Raw genomic sequence first — 15,208 nt, forward strand, 5'->3', positions numbered from 1 at the left:
TGATCACAGTCAACAATCATTTTTTTCAAGTGTATGAATCAAAGCTCACTCTCAGAATAGAGGCTTTTTTTCTAACTTAATTAAATGAGTGGAGCTCAAAATTGAATTTCAAATATCCGGTTTACCGCGACATAAAACCGTTTGAGACGACAGCTCAGACTTGGAACTAAAAGGTTTACCACCAAAATGAACAAGAAGTTGGTTTTAACAGAAAACAACAAAGTTGTCTCCCAACTAATAGCGGTTTCAATTGCTATGGTTTGCTCGGTTCGTTTTGTTTTTTGTTTTGTTTTCTTGTTTGTTTGCTATTTGTTTGTTTGGGGTTTGTTTGTTTTGTTTCGTGTTTTTTTCTGCGGCTATGTGGTCTTGTGTCACTTTTCTTCGGATCGGAAGATCCTGGGTTCGAGTCCCGCTTTGAGTTGTGCATTGTTGAGTCCTTGGAAAAGGCTTTTTACTCAGATTCTCTCACTGTACTCACACTGTGAAATTATACCAGGCCGTAAACAACTTTGTCTCTGTCGGAAAAAATTGTAATATCGCCTAACAGGCGTTTCGTCTTACATGTTAAATGTTGCTTTTTGATAGGGACCCCTTGTAAATCACTTTGAGCACATTAATTGACATTGCTCAGATTATTTTGTTGTGTTTTTATTTTGGAAGGGGGGGGGGGGTTGGTAATTGTGTGTGTGTGTGTGTGTGTGTGTGTTTGGTTGGTTTTGTTTGTTTGGGTTTGTTTTTGTTTTTTGGGGTTTTTTGTTGTTTTTTTTTTTTTTTTTGTTTATTGTTTGTTTATTAATTATTTTCTTTGGTCGTTGTTGTTTGATTTTTTTATCCAACATATTGTCCATTACAACTATGTAAATTAAAGTCCATAATTGCGACCTGGTAACATGTGTACCTATGATCAGGCGGTATGAACTTTGAGATCGACCGGAATCTTCTTCACAGGTTGGCCTTAAATATTATTTTACAATATTATCTGTTTCACGTTAGATCAACCAAGATAAACTCTAATTTCAGAATTTTATGATGCTGTGAACGACATCATTCTTCAGAAGAGCGTGTTTGAATAGAGCAGTATAATTAGGTGCCCCAAACGTAAACAATAACAAGTTGCTAGTGATTTCCGTTAGGGACCGGAAAAATGTACGCACAATATAGGTCTCCCAATTTTGTAGTTTGACTTGTAGGCAATACACTTTCAGTATTGAAAATATGTTTACATAAAATCTAACAGTTGCAGAAATAATAATATAAGACTAAATTATTCTGAAAATCAGGCTCCGAATAATTCTCGTTTTGTTCACACCGGCGCAATAATTTGCTCTGGTCTAAAAATAGATAGACTGTAACTTTTGATAAATTTTACCTTTTGTTCCATAAAATATCCATATCTAGACATTATTTGATGCATGATCGAGTATTTATGAATATGTGTTTCTTTTGCCACCTAACAGCCAAATTTTAAAGGTTATTTTTTTCTATAATTTACATTGGAACTTGAGCTGTCAAGACAGGAACATGTGGTTTGCCATGTGCTTCTAGACCTTTGTTTACGTTTGGGGCACCTAACTTTACTGCTCTATATTATACGCTTCCTTCATCTCTTTATAAAACGAGTTATTTTTATCGTGCCCAATAACACAACGAGCTTGCTAGTATGTGTTATAGAACGATCAAAATATAACTGATTTAATAAATACAAAGAAATGAAAGTATACGTTTATTCGACCCCTCCAAGTAAGATTATTAGACATTAATTTTGTAACCAATGTTATGGTATTAGCATTATTATTAGAGTCTATGTGTAAGTTACTCCTTCTGCTTGAATGACAATTTGGATTTGTATTCATGCGCACCAAAATATTATTTTTAATTGTCAATCATCTGTCTTTTACATCTAGATCTAGACTAATTTCACACAAATAAAATGTGCGCAAATATTCAACGATTACGTATCTTTCTCTTTTTTTTTCTCTCTCTCTCTTTTTTTTCCCACTGCATCAAATTGTTGATTTATTGGCGGAAGCTTAAGATTGAATAAACTTTGAAACGTTCGTATTTACTAAGAAATTATAGGGTTTTCCAATGAGAGAGGTAAAATAATATATATGTACTCAACCTAATTTTCCTCTTTAGTTGTTAAAAGAGTTCGCTTTTTTATCAATGTTTGCACACATTTTCGGATTCGAGGTTAAAAGCATCTTGTGGTGATCTTTAGAAATATCTGACAATCAAGAAGAATTGTATTCGGAATTATAACCATAATTACTTAAATCAAATCGATAGCCTATAGCTGTATATATATTTTTTTAAACCGATTCAATATGTCGGGCAGAATAAAAGGTGGTTGTCTTTAACCAGATAACTTCTGCACTCTGGATATACACGTATTTTAAAATTTGGCTAGAAAACACGTTCTCCAAATATCGATCGATTTAAATGACCCTCATCTTGGCAAAAACTACCATATCTGGGATCTCGCGATGTCCCGGGATTGAGAGTTTTTGTCAGGATGAGGGTCATTAAATTCGATCGATATTTGACGGACGAATTTCCTGGCCAAATCTTTTAATACGTGCCTTTCCAGAGTACGACAATTAAGTGGTTAAAGAGCAAATCAAATGGTTTAAAGGAATATTTGGGGCAAATATCGAACAATGAATTCGATTCTAAACAACGTAACTAGTCCAAGGATGGGGTTTTTAATACAATGAAAACGCCATACACTTCTTTGAAGTCTCAGATTTAAAAATTTTGACGATCACCTTGATTTATCGATACTTGAAGTGTAAATTTTTCCAGACAAATAAAAAAGTCGTTGTATCGGTGTACGGCAAACAGATGTTGGGAGGCGTGATGGAATCGTTGACACATGAAGAAAAACCACATTGGCGTGACTGAATTGAGAGTTTATTCTTTAACCAGTTAACCGCCGCACTCTGGAGAAAAAAACTCGTGTTTGAAAATTTGGCCAGAAAACTCGTCCTTCAAATATCGATCGATTTAGATGACCCCATCTTTGCAAAAACTATCATATCTAGGACTTCGAGAAGTCCCGGGTTTGCCAAGATGGGGTTTTTTTCTGGCCATTTAAAAAAAATAAGAGTTTTGTTTGTTTTTTCCAAATGCGGCAGTTAACAGGTTAAGTATTCTAATTTCTTTCCCTTTTTTCATTTTGTATTGTATTTTCTTCCTTTGTTTTATTTTCATACTCGAGAGGAGCGGGAGCAGATTTTTGATTAACTTGATTTTGATTTTTACTTTTCTTCATTTTATTTATCTCTTTTTTATATGTGTTTGGTATCTATCGTGTGTATTTTATTATTATCTTTATCATATGTTGAATTCTATGGATATGATGCATTTCATGTGATAAATTATGTCAGAAATTGCAACGACCCCATTAAACTTAATTTCTTTACAAGAGATTTTTCCTCTTTTTTAAAACATTAACTTGGATTTCGCCAGGACTTAACATTTTCATTCTTGTATTAGGCAACTGTTTGCGTTGGTTTGGGAGTATTCCTGTTACAACAGTGAGCTCATAACATGTTGGGTTCCCAGACCTGGAAATAAGTAGCCTACATATTGATTCAATATAAAAAGCATCTCTTTACTTTGCTGATCCCCGACTTGAGAAATTATAGAAAAAGGCACTGGTGTAAGATAAAGATATAAAAAGTGTGAATGAAACTGTCGCCAGGCGAATCAAGGAAGATGGATATTTTAGATTGTTTTCTTGGCGTTTTTTTTTTCTTGCTTGCTTTGTCTGGCACTGTTTCATAAACGCTTTATCCTATCTTTGATCCCCGACAGGTTGGTAACAAATTGAAGTGTTTCGGAAGCCCATTTCGTTTAAATATAAACTACAAGACATTACTTCAATTAATTATGAATATAAGAAGGCCTGAACTGAGAAAATTGGGTGTCATAACATAGTGCAACACTGTCCCGAAAGATCCATTGCTTTATCATAAAAATATCGTGTGTTTGGTCAAAGTCAAATTTTCGAGGGACCGACCATAAACATGCCAGTCCTACAGTGATTTCGCCGTGGATAACACTACGATAAATATCTGGGGAAAATGTGTGTGAACCAGTACCAGACAAAGCAGGAAAGAAAAATACAAGAAAAAAAGCATCCCAAAAATCAGTCTTCTTCGACTTGGGATCGAACTCAGACATTCTGAAGTTTGACCCCGGTTGAGGAAGACTGATTATTTGGGATGGGTTTTTTTTTCTTGTATTTTTCTTTCTTGCTTTGTCTGGCACTGTTTCGTACACAATTCAGATCTTTATTTTACACCAGTGCCTGCTCCCTAATTTTTCACGTTGATAACTCCACAATTTCCTTTATCCATGCCGTCACCCAGCTTGTCTTTGGCGGATTTTAGAACTGACCATCCGCCTGAACATGCTCTATACTACTTACCCATTTTTAAGGCTCAAAAAGGACAATATTCCGTAAATTCTATAAACAAAAGTACATAATTACGTAATCCCAATAAGAATGTTACGTATTATTTATAGAGATGGTAGTAAATCGCTAAAACATCTTTGAAAACGATTCGGTATATCTATATGACAATATTTAATCTAAATCAATTATACACGCTACAGAAGTTGTTGGAATCATCATTAAATCAAAATTGTAAAAATTCCATAGGGGAAAAATTAAAAGATTACTTATATCAAGAGCGGCTTTTTGTCAACCATGATTTTAAATTGAATCAAAGAACATCTATTTTTTAGTATTTCAAATCTTGCAGGGTTTACAGCTTTTCAACAATTTGAGGATCATATCTTAATCTGTCGATAATGGTGGTAAAAGTTTTCTGGTTATACTTTGAAAAGGGCCTATTACAGCAAGGTATTCATTTTTAAAAACGGGATCTTTTATATGTCCACTAAACCTGCTCAAAGCGCTTTACTAGCTAACAGCAACATTTCACATGTAGAACGAGACATGACGCCTATTAGGGATATTACATTTTTTTCGGACAGAGACAACGCAGTTAACGGCCAAGTACTCGTTTTACACCTGAGCATGGTGAAAAAATGTGATTAATGAGTCTCTTCTAAGGACTCAACCATGCGCCACTCGAGACTCGAACCCAGGGCCTTCCCATCCGAAGGCAAGTTTAATACCAGTAGACCACCTAGCCGCACATTTGACACATGACATAGAACGTTGAGAAAATGTGAGCAAAGACCATTCTCCAAGTAGGCTAAGTATTTTACGCCGCCACTTCGAGACTTGATCTAGGACCTACAGGTTTGAAGGCAAGTGCCAAACAGCAAGACCACAAAGCCATAAAAACACATCCTCATCTCATCACCTTTACAATCTTGTTTGTTTTGTTTTGTTTTTTTAATTTGTGTACCGAAGCTTTCCCTTCATGAAATAAAATGGTTGAGTGAAGATAAACAGAAACGGGATGAAGACAATCTGTTGATTTTTGCTTCCCAAACACAGAAATAATTCTATTAATTCAATGCTGACGACCACTGAAAAAAATCATTTTGTTAAATTTAATTTTGGCCAGAAAACAATTGCATAAAAGGTCAACGATTACGATAAAGAAGCTTCAGACTTGTTGACTTGGTGGGGGGGGGGGGGGTAGGTCATTTTTGATCGAGATAAAGAGACAAAGTTCTATTATCATTATCATCATTATGATTATTGTCATGGATTATTATTATTAACATCACCATTATCATTATTATCATTATTATTATTATTATCATTATTATTATTATTATTATTATTATTATTATATTATTATTATTATTATTATTATTATTATTATTATTACTATTATTATATATATATTAGTAGTAGTAGTAGTAGTAGTAGTAGTAGTAGTAGTAGTAGTATTAGTAGTAGTAGTAGTAGTAGTAGTAGTAGTAGTAGTAGTAGTAGTAGTAGTAGTAGTAGTATCATTATTATTATTAATACTATTATTATTATTAGTAGTAGTAGTAGTAGTAGTAGTAGTAGTAGTAGTAGTAGTAGTAGTAGTAGTAGTAGTAATAATAATAGTAGTAGTAGTGGTGGTAGTAGTATTAGTATTAGTATTAGTATTATCATCATCGTCGCCGTCGTCGTCATTATCATCATCAATATTATTATCAATCGATGTTTGAAGAAAAATGCCAAGACCAAAATAAAAAGAAAATGAAATAAGTAAGTAAATAACATCAGTTGTGCTTGCTCTATTTTTCGCCAAATTCCTTTTTTTTTTTTAAACTGAGCAAAAGCAAGTTTAAAAGTCAATTGTTTAAATAAAGTGCCACGAGAATCAAAGGATTTGTTGTGTAAGAACGGAGCATTCCTGTGTGATAAATGGTGGATTTATGTTGACACCCTCGCAGTGTCAAAGACAAACATAAGGACTGGTTCAGCATCTGACTCTATTGTAATGTGACGTAAATGACATCATTTACTGACAGGTTTCGATTTATATAGCGTTCGCCACATTAGACTTCTTTTCTTTGAAATAAAAAATACTTTGTCATCACTACTTTTGTTAAGTGACAAACTATCAACGTATAAACAAAAGTGTATAATGTTGTGTCATTACAAACATTACCTTTAAACAAAAGAACAGAATGATCAAATTTCAAGTTAGTAATGACAAGAAATGAAGTGAGTAGAAAATAAACGCATTTAGCGGTGTTGATAAGAGATTAACCCGACTGGTACGGCGCCCTTCGCCTGGCACGAGAAGGACACATTAGCACACGTATTTATGACTCATCGCCCTCAAACGGGTATAATACGAGTAGTATGTCTGGATGATTTAGATACTTACTAAATATTGAAATTACAATTTTAATAACCTGGGGTTCATATAATGGTAGCAATTCTAACCAGTAATCAGGAGGTCTTGTGTTCCATCCTCAATTGAGAATGAAAATGCGTTTGTGCTTTTTTCCAATACTGTTTCATACAGATCTTTATTCAGTTATATTGTCCTATTGAAGACATTATGATAATTTTCTTAAAGTGTCCAAAATTAAAAATCAGAACCTACAATTCATGTTATGGCATCTTGCTCATCGCATCCCATTATTTTTTACAATTCGAGGCAGTAGGTCTCATTTACGAAAGAATCATGAATATCTAATCAATATTACTTGCTGCTTTAAAAAAGTTTACATCAACCAATTTTGGAAAATTCTTTTCTTATTTTATCCAATTCAAATCATCTCAAAATAAGAGCCCATTTTATGCCTTTTACTAATACCAATAATTGTACAGATGGCATTTTACATATAATATTGTGAAGTCTGATTATTTTAACATTTTTAAATTCAAGTAAAATTTTATATATCTACGAAAAGGAGGAAAAAAGGTCGACAGGAGGCCAGTGCTTCTTGATAACTTTTAGAATAAAATAGATATTTTCAGTAGACCATAAGAACAACAATTGTGCTGATTAAGTTAAGTGCAATTTGGATCGATACAAACGCAATTAGCTGTTATCGACTTCGAAGAGACGATTCATTAGGTAAAGCCAGGAGATTGTGGACGATCGACTTCCTGCGTGCGCTTTTGAGATTATAAATCCCTCTTTTTACCAGTTAACTGTCGTTTTCTGGAAAACTGGTATTTAAAAACTGGGCCAGAAAACTCGTCCTTCAAATATCAAACGATTTGTATGACCCTCAGCTTGGCAAAAAATCTCAAACCTTGGACTTCCCCAAGTCCCATTTTTGAGAGTTTTTTTCAAGATGAGGGCAATTGAAATCGATTGAAATTTGAATAACGTGTTTTCTGGCCAAATTTTCAAATATGTGTTTTTCCAAAATACGTCAGTTAACTAGTTAATATTTCAAAACTTTTGACTGAGACGTGGCATATAGCTTGAGATATATAATGCATTGCTTCTTGTCTTTTTCTAATCGTTTTGAATACAGAAACAAAATACCCGTAAATAAGTGAGACAAGAAATCAACTGTATGGTTTTGGATTTATTAAATGAAGTTCACACATAAGCAACCTTCTCCCATTTTCCAATCATCCACACATTTCTTTAACATTCATGACTCCCCCCCCCCCCAACCTCTTTCTCTCTCTCTCTCTCTCTCTCTCTCTCTCTCTCTCTCTCTCTCTCTCTCTCTCTCTCTCTCTCTCTCTCTCTCTCTCTCTCTCTCTCTCTTTCTCTCTCTCTATCTCTCTCTCTGTCTTCCATATTCTCTACCATATTCACACGCACACACATACACACACACACATGCAAACACAAATACACACACGTCCATAGATGTATGCAAACACTTTCTACCTCTCCCTAACTCTCTTTATCTCTCCCCCACGTTCACACATTATTTTCACATTCAGACATGAGACTCATTTAAAAAGAATAAATAACGAGTGAGTATAAGCCAATTTGTGATTTTCAATTCGTGCTGGAAAAAGATTGAAGATTGATTTATTTAAAAAAGCGTTTACTATGGGAAATTTGAAACGTTGCACTGCAACCAAGGAACCGAGAGAAGTACAGGATGGAAGCGTGCAAACAGGGCAGAGAAGTCTTGATGCCAGACTTTCTACTCCTCCGGTTCCACACTCCATGGAAGTGTGTATGTAACCAATCCTTCGGGGGACTAATAATGAAGTGGTTACATACTGAATCATAGGGTGGCATAGCTATCTTAGTAGCAGGATGTATAGGCAGATTCTTATTATTATAAGACGTAAAAGAGGGAGGATGGATGATCTTCATTATTGACCATCAGCATATATTGAGCCTAGAAAATAACATACCATCACTCAGATTTATTACACAATGTATGTATCCAGTCCTCCGAAAGAGTGGTTTTTACAATTCCAATGAAAATAGGACCAGTGTTTTTGACACCATACTTTTGTTCACTATTTATCACTTTCTTTTGAATTGGATTGGTTTTTCGCGAATAACTGTAAAATACCAGCATTGATTTTACCCTCTTGTTTTAGTCGATGACCTTATATCCAGTCCTGCTTATATCGTAATGGGAGCGATCTATATTCATGTTTCCGTCCAACCGAGTCTTCAATCACGTGATTATTGCTGTGAAACGATTGGATATTTCTTAACAAATGTAAACGCACTGCTTTGTTTATGAAAGTTGTTAACATGCCCAATGTGTCAAGTGGAACAAAACGACCAATCAGGATGTTAGATATTTCAAAAGCTGTGAACACTTTTCACTATGGAGGTCACGTTGACCATTCTTTGCCATGTGACCAATGACCTCGAGCACATGGAAAGGTAATATAGATCATCCCCATTGGGCACGATCTATATTACATTTCCATGTGCTCGAGGTCATTGGTCACATTGGAAAGTTTGCACAAATTGACCCACATAGTGAAATGTGTTCACAATTTGAACGCTACAATTGGTCATTTTGCATAGCATGACTCATGGGTATTTTACAACTTTCATAAACAAAGCAGCGTGTTTAGATACATTGAGAAATGCCTAATCGTTGTACAGCAACAGACCATGTGATTGATGACTAGGTTGGACGAAAACATGAATATAGATCGCTCCCATTATTGATTATCACGATTATATCCCCACCTATAGACAACCCCTAAATTTAGTGTGTTTTTTATTTCGAAATATTTCTTATACCAGTCTTTTACCAGCTCATTTTCATGAGTTTGGTTAACAATGCTTGTGAGTGAGAATGACATAACCTTTCCTCTTTTCATTTGCGGTAGGGGATATTTATTAGACTATAGTTATCTCCCAGATATAATAAATAGTCTCAAAATGAATATATTTACAATCAAATTGGCTTACCATAAAGTTTCCTCAGAGCTCGTTTGATGTTTTTATCCCAGAAAGACCGAGACCTGCATGATGGAAATCGCCAGCACAGAACTCCAATGACAGAAGCAAACACCACGACAGTTATTCCCCCTGATATAATTCCAGCCACTTCCGCAGCAGGAACTGGATATGATTAAAAAAAAAGAGAGAGATTAGAAGAGAAAAATAAAAATATGATGAGTTCATATGAAGTCGACGTCAACGTGCTCTCTGTTGATGTTTTTAGACCACCGGTTGAGTGATAAGTGATCAGTTCTCGCTAAATTCTCTCAGTCAGACCATAAACGTCCAAATTAACACATGATTTTGTGTTTTATCAGTGCAAAATATGCCTGCGAATAAAATGTGATCATTTAAAGTATCCATATTTTTTCTCAAAACTTATTAGAACGTTTCAAGGTCCTGTAAAATATAATTTAAGCGTTCTTTGTTTTATGGCCTCGTGATCTAACGTCCATGAGTACAAGATTATCATTATTATTTTTGTTGTTATCATCATTTTTGTTATACCAATCATTTATTTTACATAGCTTTTAGTATGTGAACCTCTAATAAATCGCTTCACATACACAGTTTTACTGAAAGAAACAATGGTGTTGCTCTGTGGTCATCTCTACTTTCGATAAGTACCCACAGAGATTTTTTAAAATCGTCCCCAGAAGCTCAATTTCAAATCTTCTCTCCTTAAGTAAAAGATTTCCACTATCCAGCACACCGCACTACCGTTACAGTGACATTTCATTATGATAACGAAAAACTCGATTAGTTTTATGAGAAAATTCCACTACATTAAGGTTTCCCAAAATTGCTTCAGTGCAAATACAAGAAAATTGAAAAAATGACACAAATTCCAAAAATCATCGGCAAACAAAACAAGCGGTGAAAACAAAAATAAGATATATTCTCTAATTTGCCAAAGAGGGAATGAAGAAAATTGACTTTGTTAATCCGATTGTGAATAAAAGTAAATTGGTTATATAATTTTTTTTTAAGTCACCCGAACGTATGACTCCCTAAAGAATATCGAAGCGAGGAGGAAAATGATTGGGAAAGGTTAAGCCTGAAAAAATTAACTGATAGCGGAGAATTAGTGGATGGTGTTGAAAATTGAAACTTGTTATAAGAGAGGGGGGGGGGGGGGGGTAAAGATAGAAGATGAGAAGAAGGACGGAGGAGGACGAGGTAGGAGAAGAACTTTTTGTTTGTTTGTATGTTTTGTTTTATTTTGTTTTATTTTTTCGATTCAATTTAAAAAATTCTTTATTGGTCGGAAATATTCTGCATATTACCCAGATTACATAGGAGTAATAGCAAATAAAAAATAACAATAAAGAGATAAATATTAGATCTTTATGACCTTTCTCCGACATGTTTTGTCTAGTTTTGTATTATTGTTTTATTTGTTTTGTTTTGTTTTTGTTTTTTATTTGGGGGGGGGGGGGTTGTTGGGTTTGTTTTGTGTTTTGTGGTGGGTTTTTTTCGTATTTCTTTTTTTCCTTTTTTTTTTTTTTTTTGTTTTGTTTTGTTCTTTGATAACGTTGGTATTTATGTAATACCAGAAAATGCAAGATTGTGAGATAGTTGATTCCCAACAAGTTAACTGCCGTATTTCAAAATTCGACCAAAAAAGTTGTCCTTCAAATATCGAGCGATTTAAATGACACCCATCTTGGCAAAAACTCTCAAACCTGGGACCTCGCGATATTGGAAGGACGAGTATTCTGGCCAAATATTTAAATACGTTTCTTTTCAAGGTACAGAAGTTAACTGGTTAATGGCGTCACCAATCAATGTTTACAATTCTCACCATTTAGAAATAGAAATAGAGAGATGCTTTACATTTAAAATGAGCAAATAAAAAGAAAGATACATTGCCAGCAGACTCTTATATCCAAGTTATTATTTTGGTATTCGAAGCCTCAACTTTATAATCCAAAAGCTAACGATTTACCAGACGGGCATTGATTCTCACGGCCTATCAATCATTAACATTAAACCCCCAAGGAACATGGAAACAGGCTTGTCCCTAGAGGGAGAGAGAAGTGAGGATGACACAGGACAGCATGGAGGAACTAGATAGGAAGTAGAAATGACAGAGCAGACCCGTCAAGATGGATAGAATTCATCAATAGCTTATTATCAGTCTCCCTTGAATGTGAAAGGCTAAAGAAGACAAAGGTTAATGCATTCACACATCTATGGCTCCCTCTTGATGAATGGATGCTTTATTCGTAGTATTGTTATTGTCCTAAATGTGTCTTTAGAGTTATCGGGCATGTCCTAATATACTTTGATTTTTTTTTAAACTGTAATCGATATGCACCGGTATATTAAAGGAAAACCTGGTAAAGGGTTATAGAAATATATTTGCGTCCTGCTGATCCTCAATATAAGCCTCCAGATCCTATGAAAAAAATCATTGATATTAACATCTAACGGATAATCACTGGTAATTGAAAAGTACAGATGAAAGCAAATCAGGGCGAAGGGAAGGTTGGATCATTACTAAAATAAAATAAATTTAAAAATCCTGAGTCGATCTAAACTAGCATGGTCGGCCACCTTGGCGTTGATGGCCGTGCGGTTTCGATTGAAGAAAAGTCAAACTTGTCTTCAATTCTGAATGAATTTTTTAATTACAAATAAAACGTTGTTTTTCATACCAGCACATTGAAAGGAATACGACGTAGATATCTGCTGAAGAAATCGGTTCTTTACCCAATTTTTTAGAAAATGTATTTTTTGAGTAAGTTCCCACCTCTAAACTTCGTCAGTTTGGAACGTCTAGCTACCAAGCATCGTTAATATCAATAAAGATTTAAATGTTAATCAGTTAAGTGCCGCACTGTGGAATAAGTCGAATTTAAAAATAGTCCCAGGTTTGATAGTTTTTGCCAAGATGAGAGTCATTTAAATCGATTGATATTTGAAGGACGAGTTTTCTGGCCAATTTTTTAAATACGAGCTGTTTCACAGTACGGAATGTAACTGGTTAAAACACATATTGAGACGAGGCTAGAATTAAAGAATGCTTTATTACGACAATATTAGTTTCACATTTTATGTTATTTTATTTCAGCTCTTTACAGCTGCACAAACTTGGCATTATTTCAGTTCAAAGCACGTGACAAAGATATCTATAGTTTGATATCCTATACCTTGATTAAACCGAAGCTGTAATTTGATATGCAACAAGCGACAATACAGATGAAATGAACGTCTGGAAACTTTCAACTTGAATTTCAAAAAAATATATATAAATATAGGGGCAATAATAAATAATGCTAATCAAAGCTCTATATTATGGCATATTTTGTCTCCAAATGTAGAGAGTGCTTCAAACAATAAATGTATAATTATGTTTAACGGTCAAGGACAACGGTTCTCTCTCTCTCTTTCTCTCTCTCTCTCTCTCTCTCTCTCTCTCTCTCTCTCTGTGTGTGTGTGTCTCTCTCTCTCTCTCTCTCTCTCTCTCTCTCTCTCTCTCTCTCTCTCTCTCTCTCTCTCTTGTATCTAATTAAATTCAATAATTATTGTGCTATAAGATAATGACATACTTTGCGCCAAATTTGGTGCTTTAATCACAATACCCGACACAATATTATTGATTCGTTAAGTTGTTTCAATCACCTGAATGGTTTGCTGGCGAAATGGTATTTCTCACTTTATACTCTTACTGAACGATATGTTATATCAATGTGCCTATTCGTCCTATTTTTACCAGCCGTTAGCTTTTTGTGAGTTTTGTCACAGTATTGTAATGAGAGTATTTCTCAAAACAAGCCTCAAAATCATAAGAGAAAAGTCAATGATATTAAAATCGAAATGAATATCAACAGTGCACAAGCGTGAAAACTATGCTTATAGCCTACTACACGGGTTACCCGTTCGAGCCAGAATCGAATACAAAATTACCCTTTTTTGTTTTAACGCACCAAATTCCCGATCTCCGAGCTACATTCAAGAACGTGTCCTGTACTCCCCAATTCGTCAGCTTAGGTCATGGGAGATCTAGTTACTAAAAGAGCCCAAAACACGGTTTTCTAATTTTGGCGATAGATCTTTCCATAAAGCTGGACCTTCCATTTGGAACTCGCGTCCTTTGTCAGTAAGGCTCGCGAGCAACGTTGAAGATTTTAAGAAAAAGCTGAAAACGTATCTTTTCCAATTTTTTATAATAGATAGATTGTTTCTGTTTGATTATTTAATAATTCGTATTATTTTTCATTCTCATTTGTTGAATGTCACTTTTTATTTTAATTTGTACAACTTGTATAGCTAGTTAGTGTGTCCGACTGTTGTATGGATCTTCAGTATTATTGTTTTGTTTTTATTTGGGGAGGGTCATTTTGCTTTGGGTTTTTTTATTTGTTTGTTTTTTGGGGGATTTTTGTTGTTTTTTTTTTTTTTTTTTTTTTTTTTTTTTTTTTGTTGTTGATTTTTGGGTTTTTTTGTTGTTTTTTTTTTGTTTATTTGTTTGTTTGTTTTTAAAGAAGTATAATATAAGTGTTTTTAGAATGTCCTTCAGACAAAGATAACAAAATCAGAATAGATTGAGGGACAGAATAAACGATTTCTGCAGCCATTGGGAACGTTTCATGAATTCCAAATAACAAGAGTGTAAGAACCGTATATTATGTTATTATTTTATTGCCAATTAATTCTTTAGGTTTTAAACCAACTGGATACTGCACTATTTTATTTATTATTTCGAAATGATAACTATTTCCTTTTGTTTTTTCCAGCACGTGCGAATACATGATATTCTCTAAAGCCGTCATTGTTGCCTCCATTGTTCCTCACACGTTCTCCGGAACCAGGTGTTTACAACAAGGAAAAACCCGACTTGAATTCTGATTGACTGGTAATCCTATTCTGATGTACCCTGACAAAACGCTTTATTATATTTTTGCTAAAAATCTGTTGCTTAATATTGATGCTATGCGCTAAGCTAGATTACTCACAACATCCGCCAGCCAGATATAACGTACCAACACAGAAAATGATATATATAACCTTAAACGTTTATAGTCTGATTGATAATATTTAGTGAGAACTAATTGTTAAAATGGTTGTCTAAAAACAATAACCAAGGGCTGAATGACGTCAATTTCGTTCCATCTATATCGAATAGTAATCTGCTAGAAGCCGTGGAATGTAAAGAGTAAAGTACAAATTATGAATATAACAGCTTCAAATAAGAACAAAATACTAAACACGGAATGCTTTGGGAACAAAAATTCAGTTCTATTGGCTGAAGAAGGGTTCTGATCCCTTTTTTTTTTGTTCTGTTATATTGATGTATATACATAACTTTTTACTTCATTTGTCGTCATTTTTATCGATCTTTTTCTAGCCAAAACGTAGAAAGGTTT

The 15,208-nt window shown here is 34.3% G+C and overlaps 1 protein-coding gene across 2 annotated transcripts in view; it reads right to left on the reverse strand.

Moving 5' to 3' along the window:
• LOC144960355 (uncharacterized) overlaps positions 1-15,208 on the reverse strand; it is a 196,496-nt gene that overhangs the window by 153,472 nt on the left and 27,816 nt on the right. For both annotated transcript variants that reach the window (XM_078893439.1, XM_078893446.1), the window contains exon 3: positions 9,804-9,956. In XM_078893439.1, the coding sequence (XP_078749565.1) occupies positions 9,804-9,956 (153 nt within the window). The remainder of the gene's footprint in view (positions 1-9,803; positions 9,957-15,208) is intronic.

The sequence above is a fragment of the Berghia stephanieae genome, chromosome 1, assembly GCF_034508935.2.
Source record: "Berghia stephanieae isolate SIO BIC M18660-M18661 chromosome 1, UCSD_Bste_1.3, whole genome shotgun sequence".
NCBI lineage: Eukaryota > Metazoa > Mollusca > Gastropoda > Nudibranchia > Aeolidiidae > Berghia > Berghia stephanieae.